A 20354-nucleotide genomic window follows, 5' to 3' on the forward strand; every position below is an offset into this window, starting at 1 on the left:
GCTCTAAAAATGAATCATTAACAAGAACAGAATGAAAAGGAGAAAAAATATATTTTACAGCATAATTTTATGTTTTCTAATAATAAATAAACACCTGTAACACTTTGTGTATATAAACTTTTTAAATCTACACACTGAAACGAGATCCCTATCTTTGTTAGATTCACTTCTTGAAGAGAACATGTTCCTAAGAACTCTCTTTTTGTAAAAGCTGCCTTACTGTGAAGTGATGTTGTATATGTAAAAATGTCTAATGGTATAGTGCTCTGTCACCATATATACACATATGTAGTAATATTCCAGGCATTTTTATTTCAGTGTATTGTTATGGCTTCCCAATAAGCCAGATAAAAATCATGTACAAGAACACTAAAGATTAAGGAAAGTGCTTTCCTTAGGTGTTTGCTGGCAAAAATTCACCTTCCCATTATAACTCAGTCAATGGACAGTGGTATATTTTGGCTATTACTTTCCTACAAATTTGGATTCCCAGTTTTCAGAGCTGCTGCTTGTCTAACGTTTGTGGCTTCTTTGGTTGCCTTTTCGTAGGAGTAGGTGCCATGGTGAAAGGTAAATGTGCTACGTTTCTGTTTTGTAAATACTAAACTCCACTTTTTGAACACACAGTGGTAGCAAAAATAAGTCAAAGATGTAATGTCTATTTAAATACGTTTCATCTAGTCGTCAGTGCTTAAATTAGATTGCATGCTTTGGCTAGAATCAACAGTGTAAATATTAAAAACTTCAAAATTCATATGACCCATCCCCCTCCTCTCCATACACGGATACGAGGTTGAAATGTGTGTGAAAACTACTCCTACCCATTTAAATACTGTAGGGAAAAAAAAACCCAAGCTTTTATGTAAGGACTTAAAAAAATACTTGCCATTAAAACTTTTATTCAGGACATTCCAAATTTGCTTTGCTAAATGGATATATTCACTGCTAAAGATACACAGAGACAAGAGCTGTTTTTAAATTTATCACACCGCCCCTAGTTCTGCGCTAAAGAAAGTACATTTTGTATATTTAAAAACACACGCTCATTAAACAAAACTCTCCAAAACCCTAGCGCCCGCACCTAGCTGCCTTCTAGGTTTCAGCCTGTGAGTTTCAGGTCCTTGCACAACACCTAAGACCTGTAAAACTCTTTTTTCTCTCTAATCCTGGCAGAGAACAGTCCGTAGAGATCTCCCTCCACGTCTCCACCCGAATTCCCTCTCTTTCCCAGATTCCACCCGCTTCTTTCCTTCCTCCGCCCCCAGCTCCGCCAGCCCAATCTGTCAGAGAAGTTGTGTACAAACTGCGCGGCCGCCCTGCGCGCGAAGCTCGTGGCCCGAGAGGGGTGCGGTCCGCCCGGCGGAGGCGGAGCTCTGGGCAAGCTTCTCCTTTCTCATAGGCTAGTCGCTCCGGCCCGGCCGGCCTCGGGGCCTCGAGATTCGTCGGAGGGCTGCCAGTCTCGCCGCTGGGCCCCGCCCCTCCAGAGTTGGGTAAAATAGAGGCGGGCGTCAAGTGTCAGTAGTCGCGGGGCAGGTACGCGCGCTAGCAGCTCGCTCGGGGACACCGGCGGTGGCGGGAGCGGGCTCCGGGGGAACGAGGGAGCGTGGTGGGGCGGGGCGAGAGAAAGTGGTCGCCCGGAGGACATCGGCGTTCACGCGAGGCGGAGCGGAAGAGTTTGGGTTTTCGTGCGCGCCTTCAAAAACCGCGCCTGCTGTGAGCTGAGGGGTCCGCCCGGAGCCTCCCCTCCTCCGCCCGCCGCCCCGCGCCGAGCTCGCCGGCCCGAGCCAGCGTGGGCGACGTGGGAAGCTCGCTCAACCCGCACTCCGTGCCCGGAGCCGACCCCCGAGTTCCCATGGCTACGCGGGTGCTGACCATGAGCGCCCGCCTGGGACCCATGCCCCAGCCGCCGGCCCCGCAGGACGAGCCCGTGTTCGCTCAGCTCAAGCCCGTGCTGGGCGCCGTGAACCCGGCCCGCGACGCGGCGCTCTTCCCTGGCGACGAGCTGAAGCATTCGCATCACCACCCGCAGGCGCAGCCCGCGCCGCCGCAGCCGGCGCCGCCGCCCGCCGCCGGCCCGAGACTGCCAGCCGAGGAGCTGGTCCAGGTAGGAAGAGCTGCTCCCTCCCTCCGCCTCCTTCCCGGGACTCGGGCGTGTCTCGCCGCTGCGACGCGCGGGCGACAGGGGCCGCTCCAGGCTGGGGCGCGCGTCGGGGCGCACCGCGGCCCGGGTCTGGGGGGCAGCCCCGCCCTGCCCTCCTGGCCGGGCACTCGCTTTTCGCCGGGAGAAGGTGGGGGTACCTGAAGGGGAGGGTCCAAGGGAAATGTGCCCTGGCAGCTCTGTCCGGGAAAGGTTAAGGAGGGAACTGGTGCTCACGCGCACCTTAGTTGTTTTTCTTCCACTCGGGGGATGAAACCTCGTACCTCACGCCCTACTTCGCTTCGATTCCGCGTGTCCTCTTAATCCCGCCTCCTGCCGCTGCCGCGGCCTTGGACTCCCCCCCTACCTACCCCCGTCCCACGCCGTCCCGGGTTCAGTGGAAACGCAGATCGGGGTGCTGGAGGGAGGCCCCTCGGGGTGCTAGTTTCATATCCCTTGGTGCAACCTGCTTTAGACGCTATCGTAGGGCTGCCATTGGGAAACGGAAGTTGGAAAAGCTAAGGTGGTGTTGGAGCGCTTATTTTTCCTTAAAAAGAAAGACAAAGAAAGACCGGGGGTTGTTGGTTTCTACATGTGCATGTAAATTTCCTCCTGGAGCCTCGATGAAAGCTGGCAGTTGGCTTTTACATTTGCCCGGCAGCAGAATTAGAGCAACCGCCTGTTTCTTTCGCCCACGCAGGGAGTCATATAGCCCAGAAAAAACTTCCCGGGACTTTTAGCCTGTCCCAAGGAAAAAAAAAAAAAAAAAAAATTGGAAACATACCCACATGCAAACAGCTGGAAGAGCTAAAATCAGAAACCACTAACCACCATGGGAGCGAAGTGCACGAAAGGGTTTAGTTCGGTTTATTTCAAGACGCCTCATTTAATAGCCCCTTGGTACACTGTGTATTTGCTACCCAGCTTCTGCTCCGGGGGGTCTGCGAGTGTCGCAGTGCTGTGAAAGGGCAGTGGCATTTGTCAGAGAAGTGACTTACAAGACCAGAGCGTTAATTTTTATTTTTAAATCGTGTCTATGCGGGAGACACGGTCTATATCCACACCGAATGATTCGGGGTCTGATTTGAAACACTTGAAATTAAGTAGTAGCAAAAAATGACTATTATTCTCTGGTTAGGATGCCGCGGTTGATCGTTCTATGAGCATCTAGTTTGGGGTGTTTTGTGTGTGTTTGTGTTTTTTTTTCTGTTGAAATTTCCTTTCAGTGTAAAAAATTGTAGAAGTTTATGTTATACCAGGAAAGATGATAGCTGGAAAAGACGGAGGAGACCAGTTACAAGCTGGGTTGTGTCCTAAAAAAAAAAAAAAAAAATCACCATTTTAAAATGATTTGGTTATTTGTCAGTTTGCTGCTTAGAAGACACAAGAGGATAAGGATGACTGAGCTTTTTACAGAGTGAGGGGGAATGTAGCATTGGCCCACTGAGGAGCACACGATAAATCTTTGGCTGATGACTGTGCTGGCGACAGGCAGCCTCTCCCCACCCACGGGCCCCTTAGCACCACTCTACCAAGGGAATGGTTTTCCCCTAGGTAATTAAAGATCTGTTTTAGATAGGGATATGAATAGGAACATTTCATTATCATATTAACCAATTACAGAATCTGCTGATTAAAATCAACATTTAGATCAAATGGTGAAGGGTGAAGTTGGTTTGTTCTTTCAGTGGATAGTATGTTTTGCTCAAGACATTGTATTTAAGTTTCCACTGAACTATAAAATGGAAAAGGCACTGAAATAGCCAAGGAATATGTTTTATATTAAATATTTTAGCAATATCTACCCAAGCAAAAAAAAAAAAAAAAAAAAGGAGAGAGAGAAACTTTGCAATATTATGGTTAAGGTTTGCTGGGGTTTTTTTTTTCTTTCTGTTTTAAACACTGAATTTACCTGTATGACATGAACAGAATCAAGGTAGTTTGGCCATATTACAATACTGTATTTCAGTTGCAAACTTAAATGTAATGGGGCAGGGAACCCTGCTTGTAAGTGAGTGATGATAAAGTATACTTTATTATTGCATCAGAAAGGAATATTTTTTCTGTTTGCTTCCTTTTTCTTCTTGGTTTGTCTCTTTCACTTTTTATCTGGGGTTGATTGGGGGCTATTTTACCAAATACTTGTTAAACACAGTTTCGTAAGTTTTTGGTGAACCATTTTGTTACACAATTGACAAACCTGATATGTTTATAAGCAACACTTAGGAGTTTGCCTTAGTACTTATCATAAGGATTGCTGGGGGGAATTTTTAGTAAGCACGGTTTGTCCTTCCTGAGATGATGAATTGGGTGGATTATACATGTTTGTATCTCTTCTTTTTTAGACAAGATGTGAAATGGAGAAGTATCTGACACCTCAGCTTCCTCCAGTTTCTATAATTCCAGAGCACAAAAAGTATAGACGAGACAGTGCCTCAGTCGTAGACCAGTTCTTCACTGACAGTGAAGGGTTACCTTACAGTATCAACATGAACGTCTTCCTCCCCGACATCACTCACCTGAGAACTGGCCTCTACAAATCCCAGAGACCGTGCGTAACACACATCAAGACAGAACCTGTTACCATTTTCAGCCACCAGAGTGAAACGACAGCCCCTCCTCCGGCCCCGACCCAGGCCCTCCCTGAGTTCACCAGTATATTCAGCTCCCACCAGACCGCAGCTCCAGAGGTGAACAATATTTTCATCAAACAAGAACTTCCTACACCAGACCTTCATCTTTCTGTCCCTCCCCAGCAGGGCCACCTGTACCAGCTCCTGAATACACCGGATCTAGATATGCCCAGTTCTACAAACCAGACAGCAGTGATGGACACTCTTAATGTCTCAGTGTCGGCCGCCATGGCGGGTCTTAACACTCACACCTCTGCCGTCCCGCAGACTGCCATGAAGCAATTCCAGAGCATGCCCCCTTGCACATACCCCATGCCAAGTCAGTTTCTTTCCCAGCAGGCCACTTACTTCCCCCCGTCACCACCAAGCTCAGAGCCTGGAAGTCCAGATAGACAAGCAGAGATGCTCCAGAATTTAACCCCACCTCCGTCCTACGCTGCTACCATTGCTTCTAAACTGGCAATTCATAATTCAAATTTACCTGCCACCCTGCCAGTTGCTTCGCAAAACATCCAGCCTGTCAGATACAATAGAAGGAGTAACCCTGATTTGGAGAAACGACGCATCCACTACTGCGATTATCCGGGTATGTGATCCTACCTGGTTGAAGCATCGGTATGTGTATGTAGTGTGTGTTTGTGTGTGCCTTTTTACACGGGAGAGTAGTGCTTGACAATAAAAAAAAAAAAATTCCCCTACTCTGTTCTTGTCGCATCCCAGTCTCTGTGCCTCACCCAAGTTTGTAACCGTTTAGTTATCTAGTGTTTATGTGATGTGTTAAAATATATCTGGAATATTTGGGAAAAAAAGGTTAGTTTTCACTTTTTTCTCTTTAATATTACATACCTTAGAGTCTTGCTACATTTTCATTGTTTACCATAGCAATCTAAATTGGAGTTCTTAATTCTACATTAAGTACCCTGAAAAGGGATTATTACTTAAGTAAGGTAGGGGAAAATAAGGGGTGGGACTGAAGAGTAGGTTGCTACAAGACAGAACTATCTACAGAATAGACTTCAGGTTTGGTTCTGATAGCATGTGAACATATGCTCATTCTTGAATGAGATACGTGGCCCAAAATATAAATTGATGACGGTTATGAATATATCTACAAGTTGCTGGCATAAGCTAGTTTATGATTAATACAGGGTATAATTTATTATACATGATATGGCATGACATACTAAATGAAAAAACAAGAAATGTGGGAGTACAGAAAATTGCAGTCATCTTGGATAATGGTTTAACACTGTCAGCTCTAGAGCAATTAAAAATTTTTAAATCACTAAAGTATGTGTTACTAGTATAAAGCACCTACCGGTATAAGCACAGATTTCCCATGTGTAGCTTGGCTTGATTGCCTGCTCTCTTTCTGCTGAAGTGATACATAAAGCAAATCGCATTATACCTTTAATCAGGTAGTTAGGGGAGTATGCTTTAAGACATCTCTTAAAATTGGAAGTTTCAAATACCTCCTTGCGTGAGAGATTTCTTCTTTAAAGCCAGATTTTAAACACCGAGTCATCAAATGTAAAGATTGCAAAAGGATCTCCAGAATGACACGCTGTTCTTCTCCTTTATTTTAGGCTGCACAAAAGTTTATACAAAATCTTCTCATTTAAAAGCTCATCTGAGGACTCATACTGGTATGTTAATTTTCTTGTTAATTCTGTGAGTTGTGTAAACAGTATTAAGTGGTATTCATCCTTTAAAAGCCAACACGTGGTTTGATCTCTTCTTTCTTCTGTCAACTTCTATTTTTTAATGGCCTACCTTTTCAGCACTGGCTTGGCTCAAAACTCAGTTCAGTGAAAAAGTTGGGTTCCAGGAAGGCTGACGTTCCCTCACTAAGGCCTTGCCCTGTCATCTCACATAGAATTAATTGCTCGCAAACATAAACAACGATGTTTTCCTATCTTGAAGGAGAAAATGTAACTCATTTTCTCCCTCCGCAGCAAATCAGTTGGCTTCTATAAAACTGTGTCAAACACTAAAACCTTTTCTGTTTAGCACGTAAAGCATAACTGCTGAATACATTATCTTTAGTTTCACCTTAACCTAAAATATCTGCATTTAGCATGTTTTCCATGCTTGGTGAAAGGTAGGGTCGAAACTGCAGAGTATTAAAATCAGGCAAAACTGGGGTCGTGGTTTAAAAGTTACTCTACATCCCACCCCAGCCCGTAGTTTATACATCAGAGAGACTTTATCCTTATTCTAGCTTATATCTCATCCGTGTTTAACATGTTTAGCCCCTATAATTTTATGAATACATATCTTGTCAGATCTATACAATCATTTAAAAATGCTTTTTCATTTTAAAACTTTACATCAGAACTCATTTGAGGACGAAACTAGGTGGCAAGCTGTAAAAGCCTCCAAGTACCCAAAGTATTTGCAAATATATAGGTGGTTACTGTTCGTGATTTTCTTAAAAGGATAGCCCTAAAGGGAGGAACCAATACAAACTGACGTGTTTTTTTTTTTTTCTCTCAGTAAATGCAGCTTTAACCTAAACTTCAGAGAATAAGTTTGCTAATAAAAGCAATGACCTAGCAAAATGTTTTATTCCATCATTGCTATGGAAACCAAAGTATTCAACAGTTCCTTTGAATGAGTTGTTGGATTAGTGTGAGGACTTGAATCTCCCCAGGCTGGATGTTACTATGGAAATTGAGTTTTGATAAATGAAACAGTTATCTCTTAACTGCTGCATTAAAAAGTAAAAGCCTTTGAACAAAGGTCAGTGCTGAGATAGAGCTCTAAGAGGAATATGGCTGCAGACATTTTGTATGCACGTTAGGAAGTATTGCTTGATATCGCAGTGATAAACACTACTTCTTCAAATCTGAATAGTGTTGGCGACAGTGTGGTAGATTCCTGGGCTTTCTGAGCAATTGCTTTGAAAGAAAAGACATCTCATGTATTTATCAGTGAAACCAATGGGTTAATTCAGCCCCAAGTTTTTAGATAGAGACAAATTGATTATGTAAAAGGAAAGATCCTACCTCAGCAGCCCAAAGTAGAAGTTATATTTATAGTTAAACAGACAGCCATTAAGCACATAAACTCAATCTGAAGTTTTCAGAATACGTATGACAAGGCCATGAAAACATTCCCTATAGAAATGCTAAACGATCCTTTATGTGTTACATATTAAGGAAACGTTGAAAATGTGTTTTTACTTGAGTTTTGATTAAGGAGAAGAGGAAATAACTTCAAAACTTTTGAACGATTGTTTTATTTTCCTTTGAAAGTCCTTGAAACAGGAGATAGAAAGGAGAGAACACGTTTCTCCTGAGGTTAAAGTCTCCTAATAAAAGAGGAGGGCGATACTATATAATGATGTAATCAACTGCTTATTGCAGGGATGTAGTCAGAGCATATCTAAATGGCCTTGCAACCCCTGTCAGGGTTTAGTGCTCTGAATGCTTATACCTAGGATTCTGGAACTTGACCTGCTGGCAGAGAAATTTAATAGTGGGTTGTCTTAACAATGCTTGTACTTAAAAAAAGAAAAAACAACTAAAAAGATGTAGGCCTAGTTTGGGTCCCATGCATGGACTTTTTCACCAGATCATAAATGTGTGGCCATCGACATCTGATGAGTGAGACCCTGTAATCCAGTTTAATAAAGTTTTGTTTGATAGCCTTTCAGATGCCTTGGGGAGGGTTTGTAGCAGACTTGTTCATCTGGCTAAACCCGTTCTTGGGTAATCATAGAGCATTGAGGTTGTTTTCTCCTCATTTCTAGTTTCTAGACAATGCCTTTGAAAATTACCTGTGCTCTCTCATTGCATCCTCCCCACCCTGCCTGTTGTTTTTTAATGAATGTATCTAAAAGCCAGCGAAGTCTTTTTTTTCTTCTTCCTTTAAAGGCCCAGGTATTTCTAAGTAACTGCTCTCATGTAATAGATTTTTGTTTTCTTTCTGTCTCCCACCCACCCCCTACCCACCTCCCCTGACAATTTGTTAGGGGACTTTAAAAACAATTTATATGGGAAGGTCGATCTTGTTTTTGATACCAAAAATAAAAAATGACTTTTGAAATGATTGCCATTTTGCAGGCAGAATGTGAAGGACCCTAGGATTTCTTTGGAATATAATTGTGATTGCTTTAAAATGTCAAGTTACCTTATGTTTTAAAAATGATTTGAGCAATTAAAACAGCCTATGCCTGAGTTCTATTTAATTGCATATTCTGGATTTTTAGGTTGCAAATGCTTCTTGACTTAAAAATTGAACATAAGGAAATAGTCCTTCCAAAACAAGACCCTTTAAAAAAAATTGGGGATGAAAGAAGAGTAGAAAATAATCAGTTTCTTGAACCAGAAGTCTCACAGCATTCAAGTTTTTCTAAGTTCATACACTTTGATTTCTTTATTCAGAAAGAATATGCAAATAATAAAAAGTTCTATATATGGGTAGACAAAATACCTGAAACGGATGTTTCCTCTATTCTAGGAAAAAAACTATTTCACTTAAAAACATGCTGTGTCTTTATATACATGTGATACCATACTTATAAGCCTATAAGGGTACCCTCAAACGTGTGTAGGGGTGTTTGTGTGTTACTTGTAGTGTGTGTATATACATGTCATGCCTCTGGTTAGAAATAATTACGGCTGCTTCTAGGCAACAGTGTCAAGAAGTGTATATTTCCAAATAAAATTATTTGCACTCTTAACAGCGTTTAAATTCGAACATTCTACTGAAATTTGTGTAAGCCTCGTGACGTGTACACCATCATTTGAAAGCTGCTCCCAAGCACCTTTTTAAAAAAGAGATTCACATACCATTCGGCCCTTACAAATCAAGGTGACTGTTAAACTGATTCATAAATCAAAAAGAATATTCAACTGCAACCAGCAGTATAGTTGTTTCTGCTCATACATCTTACTGTCTTTAATTTCGTAGTGAAGATTTTAAAAACTTCTGAGCACAGGCTTGGGGCCAAAATATAGGAAGAAGTTAAGACTATATATAACAAAGAAAAATTTGCAAGAAATTGAAAACATTTCTCATCATCTGATACTGGTTTCTTGGTATGCCTAAGAGTACCATAAGTTAAAATGCTGCTTTTACATTGAGTGTGGAAATTTCTTTGAATATTGTGTTTACACATTAGTAAAAAAAAGTACTTACTTTCCAAAGAAAGAGTGCTGAAAAAGTAAATAGTGAACTCTGAATACAAATGTTTGAAATCTGAGTAGTTTTAGTCACATGTATGGCTGTGCACTGAACCCTAGAGTATATACTAAAGCAGTTGGGAAAAGAGGGTATGGTAACATTTTAAGGTCATTTGTCAGCTGTCCGGAGCCGGGCAGAAAACGAGCATTTGTGCAGAGTCTGAGCAGCACACGCACTGGGCTCCAGTATCCCTTAGACCCAGACTCTGCACGGGCTGCTACGTATGGACTAAATGACCCCAGAACGCCTTGCCATGGGTTGACAAGAAAAGGACCATTGGAAACACCCCACAAAATAAAATGGAAGCATAAATAACATAACAACACAAAATGGACTGTGGGCGAAGCACTATCCTCTTAGAATCTCACAGTGAGCTGTATTTGGGATTCCTTGTTTAAGAAAGAATTTCACAGTAAGCCTTGGAAAGATTTTGAGCCCAAGCCTACTTGTAAGGGGACTAAATTCCTACGTTCTGCCTTACTTGCTCTGTAGAACACTTTCTTTTCTAATGACATTTATATTAGGATGTTACCATGTATACTTTAAAATACAGAATCTCTGCTAGAGATTTATTGCTAAGCACTGATTTTAGTTTCAGTTTGGGTACTAAAAAATCCTTAGGTATAAATTCCTGTCTAGTTCCTTGCTCTACACTTATTCATTAAATATATTAGGTATGGATTTTTATTTTAAAATACTGACCATGTTGATAATAAAGGTATTTTGATCTGTAGCACTTCCCCACAAATAGAAAACATTCATAATGTTCTGAGCATGAGTTACTCCTTTTGTGGAACTGTGGGAAGTGGTAAAACACTTAAAAAATATAGGAAGGACTTCATTTCCTTAGAAAATGATTTAGAGCTGAAATCAGCATATGATTGTATATATGGCCTTAGTGGAGATCATGCAGTTTGGATCTAGAGATCAATATTGGTTAAATGTGTAACCTGTGTTATCTGTAGAGGTGAAGAAGTTTTGCAGGATGAAATTATTTAGTACTCAGTAATTTTTTTGAGTCTGTATTTGAAAACTATGCAGGAAAATGTATCACATTTAGCCTGTGTTATATGTTACTAGTTAAACATTCTTAAATTATTTTTGTTTGCAGCTTTGAAATTTATTTTCTATATTGACAATTTCAAGTTAATGTAAAAAAAAATAGTGGCTTAAAGAGATTCTCTGGTTCAGACCCCTGGAAAGGTATTTATGAGCGTGAAAGCTTAGAAACAATTTCTTTTTAATGACTCACTGGGAAGATTAAACTTTGCTTCTGGGACTTGTTCTTTCATCTGAAAAACATTTACATAGAAAATTGATTAAACATTGTTTTGAGATGATAAAGCTTATGGAAGGTTAAGAAGTATAATTTGATTAAGTCAACGTTTTTGACTGATCTTGTGGAGGATCCAAAGAGAATCTCTTCTTCCTTTTGTTTTTATAAATTGGTGGGAGAAGGTGGTTCATAGATGGATTAAGTAGAATTGCTGAAGTTGAGACAGAAACAGTTAGCAGTGAAGGTAGTGAGACTGTAGTTTTTTTAAAAGTAATGGTTTAATCACCAAAGGTTTTTACTTTGGCAGATATTTTTAGTTCTATAGAATGTAATAGTTGTTGACTTGATGGAGCTACATCTTTTCAGGTGAAAGATTAGAAACAAAGTAATGTCCTACTTCAGTAAGTGTCTCTGTAGCAGCATTCCTCTTCTGTCAGCCTGTATTATTTATATTCAAGGACCTTTAACAACTCTGATTAAGGGTGAGTTACTGTTGTCGAAGTACACCATAGGTAGCTTTCATTAAAAAACATCGGGGCAAAAGAAAATACTTTTGACTACTTTATAAATATAAACCTTTAAGAGTTGGGAAGAATCTGCAGGTCAAGGTAACCACGTGAAGTGCAAATTAAAGGAAAGGGTATCTAGTACTCATTCAGTGCTAGAAAAATGAAAACAGAATTTTTCTAGCTTGGTTAAGAAGGAGAAGGTAAAATATTTCACCAAGACTTTGCTTTTTTAAAAAAAAAATTCGGTTTGGGCTCTTATTACAAGAAGGTGAACCTGAATGTTGTCTTTTTGTCAGGAGGCACAGGAATTAGTATTTCATTAACACTATCAATGATAGAGGATGTTTTTGTCCAGAACCCTTAGGAGAAGTAGCAGAGAGGAGCTTAGGTGCCTAGGGATTGGTGCTGCTGGGGTAGAGATATCCTGTCACCCAGGATATCACGCCCACCCCTGTCCCCTTCAGGTGTGGCAGTTCCCTGGCTGCCTTTGGCCAGCACTAGGGGCTCCACAACTGCTTGGTTTTCATCAAATCCTATCCAGTTCTGGAAAAGAAAGCTCGTTTACATAGTTGATTTATCCTTGGACAACTTCAGGATGGATAATCAACTGATTCTGAACATGTCCTTCTGAAGAGGCTAAAAGTACGGTTCTCGCCTAAATGTACCTTTAGTCAGATTACACTCAGTGGTCCTCAGCAAAACAGAGCCAGGCAAAGCCCTGCTGCTGGTGGGTTTGTAGAAAAAAAAAAAGACACAATATGGTGGCCTCGCATAGATGCTTTCCTGTCTCTTACACCTTCCCTCCTTTTCCTGAATGAAAATTCCCAAGTTGGTCAGCCTTGGGCCAAACGTGATTAACCAGAGGTGCATGAGAAGTGAGGCAATAGAAGACAGTCTCTGCCTTTGAGGAACTTTCACGGCTAGTTTAGGAGGCAAAATACAGCTATTTGAAGCCTTCATTCAGCAGTATCTGTGCCAGTGTAAATCAGTCATTTAAATCACACTTAAGTGATGATGGGGATATAGAGAAGTGGAATGATTTCTCTTGGACTTTTCAGAGGTTTTCTAGAAGGAATCAGGTGAGTCCGATTTTAAAGATACACACACAGGGAGAAAGAAGGGAATGTCTTAATATATCCTTTTAATTAGCCTCCTTAAAGTGAGTACATTATTGACAGGGATACTATATCTAGTAAACATTAGGTGCATTTTGCAAATACTGGTAATACAGATCTTTGAAATGAACTGCCTACCCTTCTGTTGCCAGGTGTAGGAGATGTTCTGCAATGACCTTTAATAAAAAGATTTTTAATGGAAAATTACTGACATAGATATATAGAAATATGAATTAATGAGCCCAAATCGTCTCTTGCTTTACCTGTTTGTTAAGATACCTAACATTTCCCTATGAGTTCATTTAATCTTGGATTAAAGCTTCTTTTTTTTTAATCCTTTTATTAGAATGTATACTGTTTCAGCTCTAAATTCCTTAAGTCGCTAATGATGGGAAAAGATCTAATTATTCTTGAATTGCATGAAAATATTTTCCTCCTGAAATAAGAGCTCATTTTGAGCATCAAGGACTGAAATTCTAAGAATTAAGCTTAAGTATTGACTATTGAAATAATTTTATTCCACTTTAACAGTCAGAATAGAATATGGATGTTAAGCTCCTTGAGGCCAGAGACCAAGTCTTATTCATTGTGTTTTGCAAGTCGCTTGGTACAGGTTACACTCATCAGTACAGGTTATACTCTCCTTTACTAAACAGTGACTTTAGTTTTGATGATTTGGGGCCTCTATCAAATATAAGTGATTGGATTTATTTTTTAGCCATCAGGAAGGAAACCAGGTACGCAAATTTGCTGTAACAAAAAAGTTACCTAAAATAACTACTGTAAGATAAATATTGTCATCTGTGATATTTTTCTTTTGTTAGAAGAATCTGTGTAGAACATTCTAGGGAAAGGCCTTGCTGTGAGTCTATTGGGTATGTTCAGCAGAGCAGAGAAACTTTTCCCATTCTATTGTGGTGGATTCAAAAGTCATGTCTTAATCTATTCAACAGAAGAAAAAACATCTCTAAAGACTTTTCAAATACTTTACAGACATGTTCTGCTAACCCACTGAAGTTCCTTTAGCCTGGGGTAAAAGAGAGCCATCATTAGGTGATATTTGGGGATTGTCAGTCCCAGCATAGAACAGCTCTCAGGACTCCACAGGTCCTGAAAAGCAGGTCTCCGCCCAGCGAGGGATGGCTCGGGTCGGGGTGTGTCCTGGGCTTCAGACCATCTGGGATTTCAGGCCTGCTCTCAGTCCCTTAAGCTAGTCGTTAACTGACCTTCACAAGTGGCTTCAGAATCTTTAAATAGAGGTGAACAATATCTTTGTGTTCCTGAAATCATTCATATAGAGCGTGTATTAGTGTTTGCTCATGGAGGACGCAGGCAAGACACTGAGGAAAAGTGGCGGCCGGGCTCCTGAGCGAGGAGCCCATCCTTTTGCTTCTAACTCCTGGAGGTGTTGTGAGGATAAATGAGACACAAGTACCGGAGTTGGGAGTGTGTGCTCAGTGTCTGCTTCTGCCTGCTCCCTTCTTCTACTGGTGATGTCTTTGCTTAACACTAATTGACTTAATCAGTATGGACCCATATGTATGTGTAACTTTAATTTTTTAAAAGATCAGGGATTTCTAGTAAAATAGTCCTAGTAATTTTAAAAGAGAATGAGAAAGTACATACTTTATTTGAGATGATTGAAGCTCGTTTTACATGCTGTACAAATTTGTCACTTTTTTTTTTTTCTTTTTGCCTTTGGAAAGTTTCACATTAACAGCATGAGAACTTGAAAATACAGTTGATGTTGAAAGAGCTTAACTAAATATTTTAAATTGGTGGTATTGGAAAGAGATTCTGTAAAAATCCAATTAAACTTTTGAAAGCTCTATCTTGTTGAAATAACTTAAAGGAAGTTAGTTTGGTTTCCCAGAAGTACTATGCATAGTGTTTCTGGCTGAGGAAGAAAGGCCTGAATCTGCTATTTGGCCAGAAATTGGGTACCAGTTTCCTCTACAATGTTTTACTTGAGCCGTGTTGACACTTGAACAAATCCCGTAGAAACTGCCTCAAGTGGGGAATAGTTGTCCTTGCTTTTATGGTGAAGCCCTGGCCCCATAACTAACGTCCAGACAGTGGTAGTATTCTTGGCTGAATAATCTATAGATACATATAAATTGAGAGCAAAACCCCAAATGTTTTAGGAATTTTCATGGCTACCGTTTTTCAACCAGTCAGTAAAGTAAACTTTTAAAACTACTGATGCAGTTTATTGCTTCCTAGCCAGTAAAAATAGTGAACAAAAAGAGTCTAGTGTCCCTTGTTTCTTAAATAAACTCTGAAAATTCAGTTCTCTTGCCATTTAATTATTCAATTCAAAAGACTAGAATGACTTCTTTTAAAATTGGGGCACTTTAGGAATTTTTTTCCTTGCCTCAGACATCAGAAATAACTTTCTCTTTCCATTAAATGACAGTAAAGTATTTAACCAACATGTTTGTTTTTGTGATTTATTTTTCACGGGGAACAAAAACAAACACTTGTGTGCAAAAGGTGAATTTTTTCTGTTTGATTTACATCGACAAGAGTGATAGCTACATTTCCAACTGGCCTTAAGACGTTTCTATGTATTAAACAGATTACATGTGAATATAAGTGAAAGAAAAGTGGTTTATTTCTTGTTACTCAAAAGGTTTAAGTATATTAGCTTAAATTCTTTGAATTTACTCTGAGGGGAAAAAAAAACACTTCAGGTATTGAGGTGTGCATTTTTTTAAATGGAGCGGTAGGAACCTAAAAGGGACTTAAAAACACAAAAAATATCTGTGTCTTGGCTCAGAGGCCGAGGAGAGGAGAGGCGAAGAAGGGTGGCTAAGGGGTGCACACCACAGGCGTTGAAAGAAATCTTCTGGGAAGTAACTGGTGCAGAATTCAGAGGGCTGCTCTGGCCCTTCCATCTTTGTCCTTAATGGGATTTTGTTCAGGAGTCAAGAGTGGTTATCAGGACAGCAAAACACGTAAACCACGAGCTGTGGAAATCTCCATTTATGTGAACGATGTCTTTTAAAATTTGGACTCAGTTGAGTAATCTTACAACTTCCTGAATATGATCCTGCTAAATCAGGCAGAAAGGTACTTGGATTTCATCGTGGTACTAAGTAACCAGCGTTCAAAGCACCTCTTCCCTTGCAGAGAAAAACGTTTTAAGGAATTTAGGAGTTTGGCTATTCAGCGTTTTAAAATGCTATCCACATAAAACTCAGCAATAAGCCAGCAGTACTTTAATATGCAGATTGACTTCACAAACTCTCATCTTAAACTCATGGAAAATTAAAACAAAATAAAGCAAAAATATAGGAACTACTAGTGAATGCTCAGTGAGAAGTTTTTAGGTTTGGGGATTTATTTAGAGGAATACATGATCTTAATTAAATAGGATTAATTCTAAAACTGGGAGTTACGACTGCCTTATAAATAGCAAGTAGTTTTTTTTTTTTTTTTTTTCCCAAAGGTGCCATTAATTTTATTTGTATATCAAAAGTATGCGGTGATGCAGGGCAATTGCTTGAAGTCAGAAGCTGGTCTGGAGTGAAGGATAGCAAAGGCTTTGACGGACCATCCGGGAGTTTCTTCGGGCGCCACTGTAGGCAGAATCCTTTGGGGCTGCCAATATTGAGTAGTTTGGAAAGATTAGCAACCAGCAAACTTTAGACAACATTAAGAATAATACAGATTGGAGGGAGTAGGGCAGCGGCTCAGATATCAATTCACTATTTACGTGAAGAGAGCTGTGAAAGAACAGGAAGATTGAATTAGAGGCTTTTCTATGTTACACATACAAGCTCCACGAGGTCAGGCATTTTTGTTTTATCCTAAGCATTCAGGACGGTGCCTGGCATATAATACGCAATTGGCACGTCGTTGATGGAGTGAATTTTGCTTTTTGGCGCACTGCATTGCAGAGGAAAATTAAATGCATTTATCAGCAAATGTTAGAACTATTATGGCTGTTTCAGGACCCTTCACCAAAGTGAAGTTACCAGTACCAGACTTTCTGATCTGGCTGAGGAATTATGAAATAGCAAATGCATAAAGCTTCAGCACCATTCAACTTTACTCTTTTTCTAGCTTTGTTTTGCTTCAGTCTGAAAAATGGGAAGGTGTGTATGTATGCATACTGGAGTGAATTTCAAAGAGCCAGTGCCCAGTTGTCCATTTTGGAAAGCCATGTGTTCAAGCAAACTGGCTTACGTGCTGGATGTTTCAGTGTGGCGAATTCAGAAACTTTTAGGACCACTTTGTTGAAGTAAAGGATCTCAGTTGTGGTCCATTAAGTTTATAGTGTTGGTGAACAGAATACTTTTTCTGTCTGTAATTAAGTGCTCCTCCGCAAAACAGTGACTCTCTGCGCTAGATGACTCGAGGGGTTTTTAGTTCATCAGGGAATTCGCACACTTCCCTCTTCGGAGCATGAGTTTGAGAGAAACGCCTTAGCAGGCAGTACTGCCCGTGTCCGTGTTGCGAGTCACCCCTTCACCTCCTCCTCTTGGTCCCTTGGCGCAGGTGAGAAGCCGTACAAGTGCACCTGGGAAGGCTGCGACTGGAGGTTCGCGCGCTCGGACGAGCTGACCCGGCACTACCGCAAGCACACGGGGGCCAAGCCCTTCCAGTGCGGCGTGTGCAACCGCAGCTTCTCCCGCTCGGACCACCTGGCCCTGCACATGAAGAGGCACCAGAACTGAGCCGCCGACGCCGCCGCCACCGCCGCCGCCGCCCGCGTATCGCCTGCCGCCGCTCCTCCGCTCGCTTGGCAAAATTCTAAACTACAAACTTAACTATATAAAGATGAAAACGAAAACAAAAGACTGGAAATGTATATTTTGTATATTTGAGAAAACAGGGAATACATTGTGTTAATACCAAAGTGTTTGGTCCTTTTCAGAATCTGGAATGCTTGCTGTAACCTGGCTTCACCCAGGCAGATGCCAATCATCTCAGACAGGCAGCCTCATCTCAGTGCGGATCGGGGGTGCAGGGAGTGTTTGCAGTGTTCTTCCCAAAGCACCACCGTTTAATGTGACAGTGTTTAGTAAACAAGTCAGTTGGCAGGCACAGGAAGTCGGCTGGATTGTGTGTCAAGATTTTACTTGACATGAGAGGAGTTTTTTCCAATACTACGTAATTCTCTAGAGGTGCGCAGCATACCTGGCAATTCCAAATAGCCATTGAACAAATGTGTTTTTTTTGTTTTCTTTTTTAAATATGAGTTGCCTATATTTGCTCTTCGAAATTTTGTAAATATGCAAATCAGCTTTATAGGTTTATTACACGTTTTCTAAGATTCTTTTGGGGAAAAATCATAAATAATTCTTTTGAAAATAACCATGAATACATTGACAGTTAGAACCTGTGGTAAGATACCTTTTAAAACCTTACCAAATTCATTTCTCTAGGGGGAAGAAATAATAATCATTCAAATGAACTTCAAAAGCAGATTTCATGCACTGATTAAGATCAGATTGTTTATTTTCAATATGAGCGACATTTTGTATGAATGGTGAACTCAAGAGCTAAAAGACAGTTAACAATATTCAAAAATTAAACCTCTTACAATAAGCTGAGGAGTATCATTTTTTAAAAAGACGGACTTATGTAGTTTTCACATGGCAATGTTGAGTTTATGATGTAGTTTTCATATATGGAAACATGGAATTTATGATGCAGGTTTCATATATCGAGATGTTTGCTCGTGCAGTACAGTTGGTTAAATGCCAGTTTATGTCGACTTTGCATGTAATACACAGTGAGACACAGTAATTTTACCTAAATTACAGTGCAGTTTAGTTAATCTATTGTTAATACTGACTCAGTGTCTGCCTTTAATTATAAATGACATGTTGAAAACTTAAGGAAGTAAGTGCTACACATATGCAATATAAAATAGTAATGTGACACTGATGCTGTCAACCAAAGGGCAGAATGAATAAGCAAAATGCCAAAAGCGGTCTTAATTGAAATGAAAATTTAATTTTGTTTTTAAAATATTGTTTATCTTTATTTATTTTGTGGTAATATAGTAAATTTTTTAGAAAATTTTCATAACTTGATAAATTATAGTTTTGTTTGTTAGAAAAGTTGCTCTTAAAAACGTGTAAATAGATGACAAATGGTGTAAATATTTTGTAAGAGGCTTCAAAATGTTTATACGTGGAAACATACCTACATGAAAAGCTTAAGTTGGTTGCTGTTTTGCTTCTTTTTCCCTCTTATTTTTGTATTGTGGTCATTTCCTATGCAAATAATGGAGCAAACAGCTGTATAGTTGTAGAATTTTTTGAGAGAATGAGATGTTTATATATATAAATGACAAATTTTTTTGGAAAATAAAAAGTGCCTAAAAGATTCACGTTGTGCCTTCCTTCTTCCCCTAGCATAGCAAAAACAGTGAACAAATTCCTTTCTCATAGTTGTATAAAAGGGTCTGCTTTATGTGGGCAGTTAATAAAAAAATAATTCTCACTTTGAACCAGTATCTACTTTTGTTTAAGACAAAAGAGAGGAATTTGTTTTTACAATATCGGAGGTCTAAAGGGAGCCATACTTCATGAATGCTGATTTCTTTAGACCCCCGCCCCTGATCATTACACAGACACGTATTGACTTTACCTTTTCAAGATCATTAGTTGAAGACACTGTGGAGCTAATTTGTATATATCCTAGTTTTGTCAGAGGTAAACAAAACAAGAATTGGGGTTTTAACTTTTTTTTCCTTTTTAAAAGAGAGAGGGAATTTCCAGGTGGTCCAGTGGTTAGGACTCCACCCTTCCAACGCAGGGGCCCGGGTTGGGGCCTGGGTTCGATCCCTGGTTGGGAAACTAAGATCCCACAAACCAAGGGGCATGGCCAAAAAAAACCCAAAAAAACAAACACTGAGATGATTTTAACCACTAGCAACAGTACACCTTGGTTTCTAATGCCATCTCCAATAAAAAGAGCCAAGAGTTGCTCCTCGGAGAAATGGCTGATTCTGGGACTAGGGTAGGAAGCATACAAGGATGCCTGGAGCATCTTACAGCATTGAGAAGTAAGAATTAAAATAATTCCAGGACTTCTCTGGTGGTCCAGTGGGTAAGACTCTGTGCTCCCAATGCAGGGGGCCTGAGTTTGATCCCTGGTCAGGGAACGAGACGAGATCCCCCATGCAACTAAGAGTCCGCATGCTGCAAGTAAGACCCGGCACAGCCTAAAAAAATGTTTAAAAAAAATCCTACAGTGATGCTGGAATGTCAGAGCAACAGTATAAAATAGGATTGGATTGTAACCCAAAGTATAAAATACCCATGAGTCCATGCTAATATAAATGATTGAAAATACAGGAAAGAGTTCTGCAGAAGAATTCCAAACAGTTTTTGTAGATCCTCCACCCTCAGAGGTAGAACATAAGTCCCCGCTCGCTTTAAGTTCAGGTTGCACAAAGTGACTTTATTCCAAAGAGTACAGTATGGCCAGGAGGGGAGGTAGGATCACTTTACACTTAGAGAAGCCTGCCAGACA

The 20354-nt window shown here is 40.3% G+C and overlaps 1 protein-coding gene across 1 annotated transcript; it reads left to right on the forward strand.

The window, feature by feature from the left end:
* Nucleotides 1-1538: 1538 nt before the first annotated feature.
* KLF5 (KLF transcription factor 5) lies at nt 1539-19229 on the forward strand. Its single transcript, XM_082602530.1, has 4 exons — nt 1539-2104; nt 4483-5356; nt 6357-6416; nt 17364-19229. The coding sequence occupies exons 1-4, from the start codon at nt 1853-1855 to the stop codon at nt 17540-17542; spliced, it is 1365 nt and encodes a 454-aa protein (XP_082458656.1). The 5' UTR covers nt 1539-1852; the 3' UTR covers nt 17543-19229.
* The last annotated feature ends 1125 nt before the right edge of the window (nt 19230-20354 follow it).

The sequence above is a fragment of the Mesoplodon mirus genome, assembly GCF_964341445.2.
Source record: "Mesoplodon mirus genome assembly, chromosome: 17".
NCBI lineage: Eukaryota > Metazoa > Chordata > Mammalia > Artiodactyla > Ziphiidae > Mesoplodon > Mesoplodon mirus.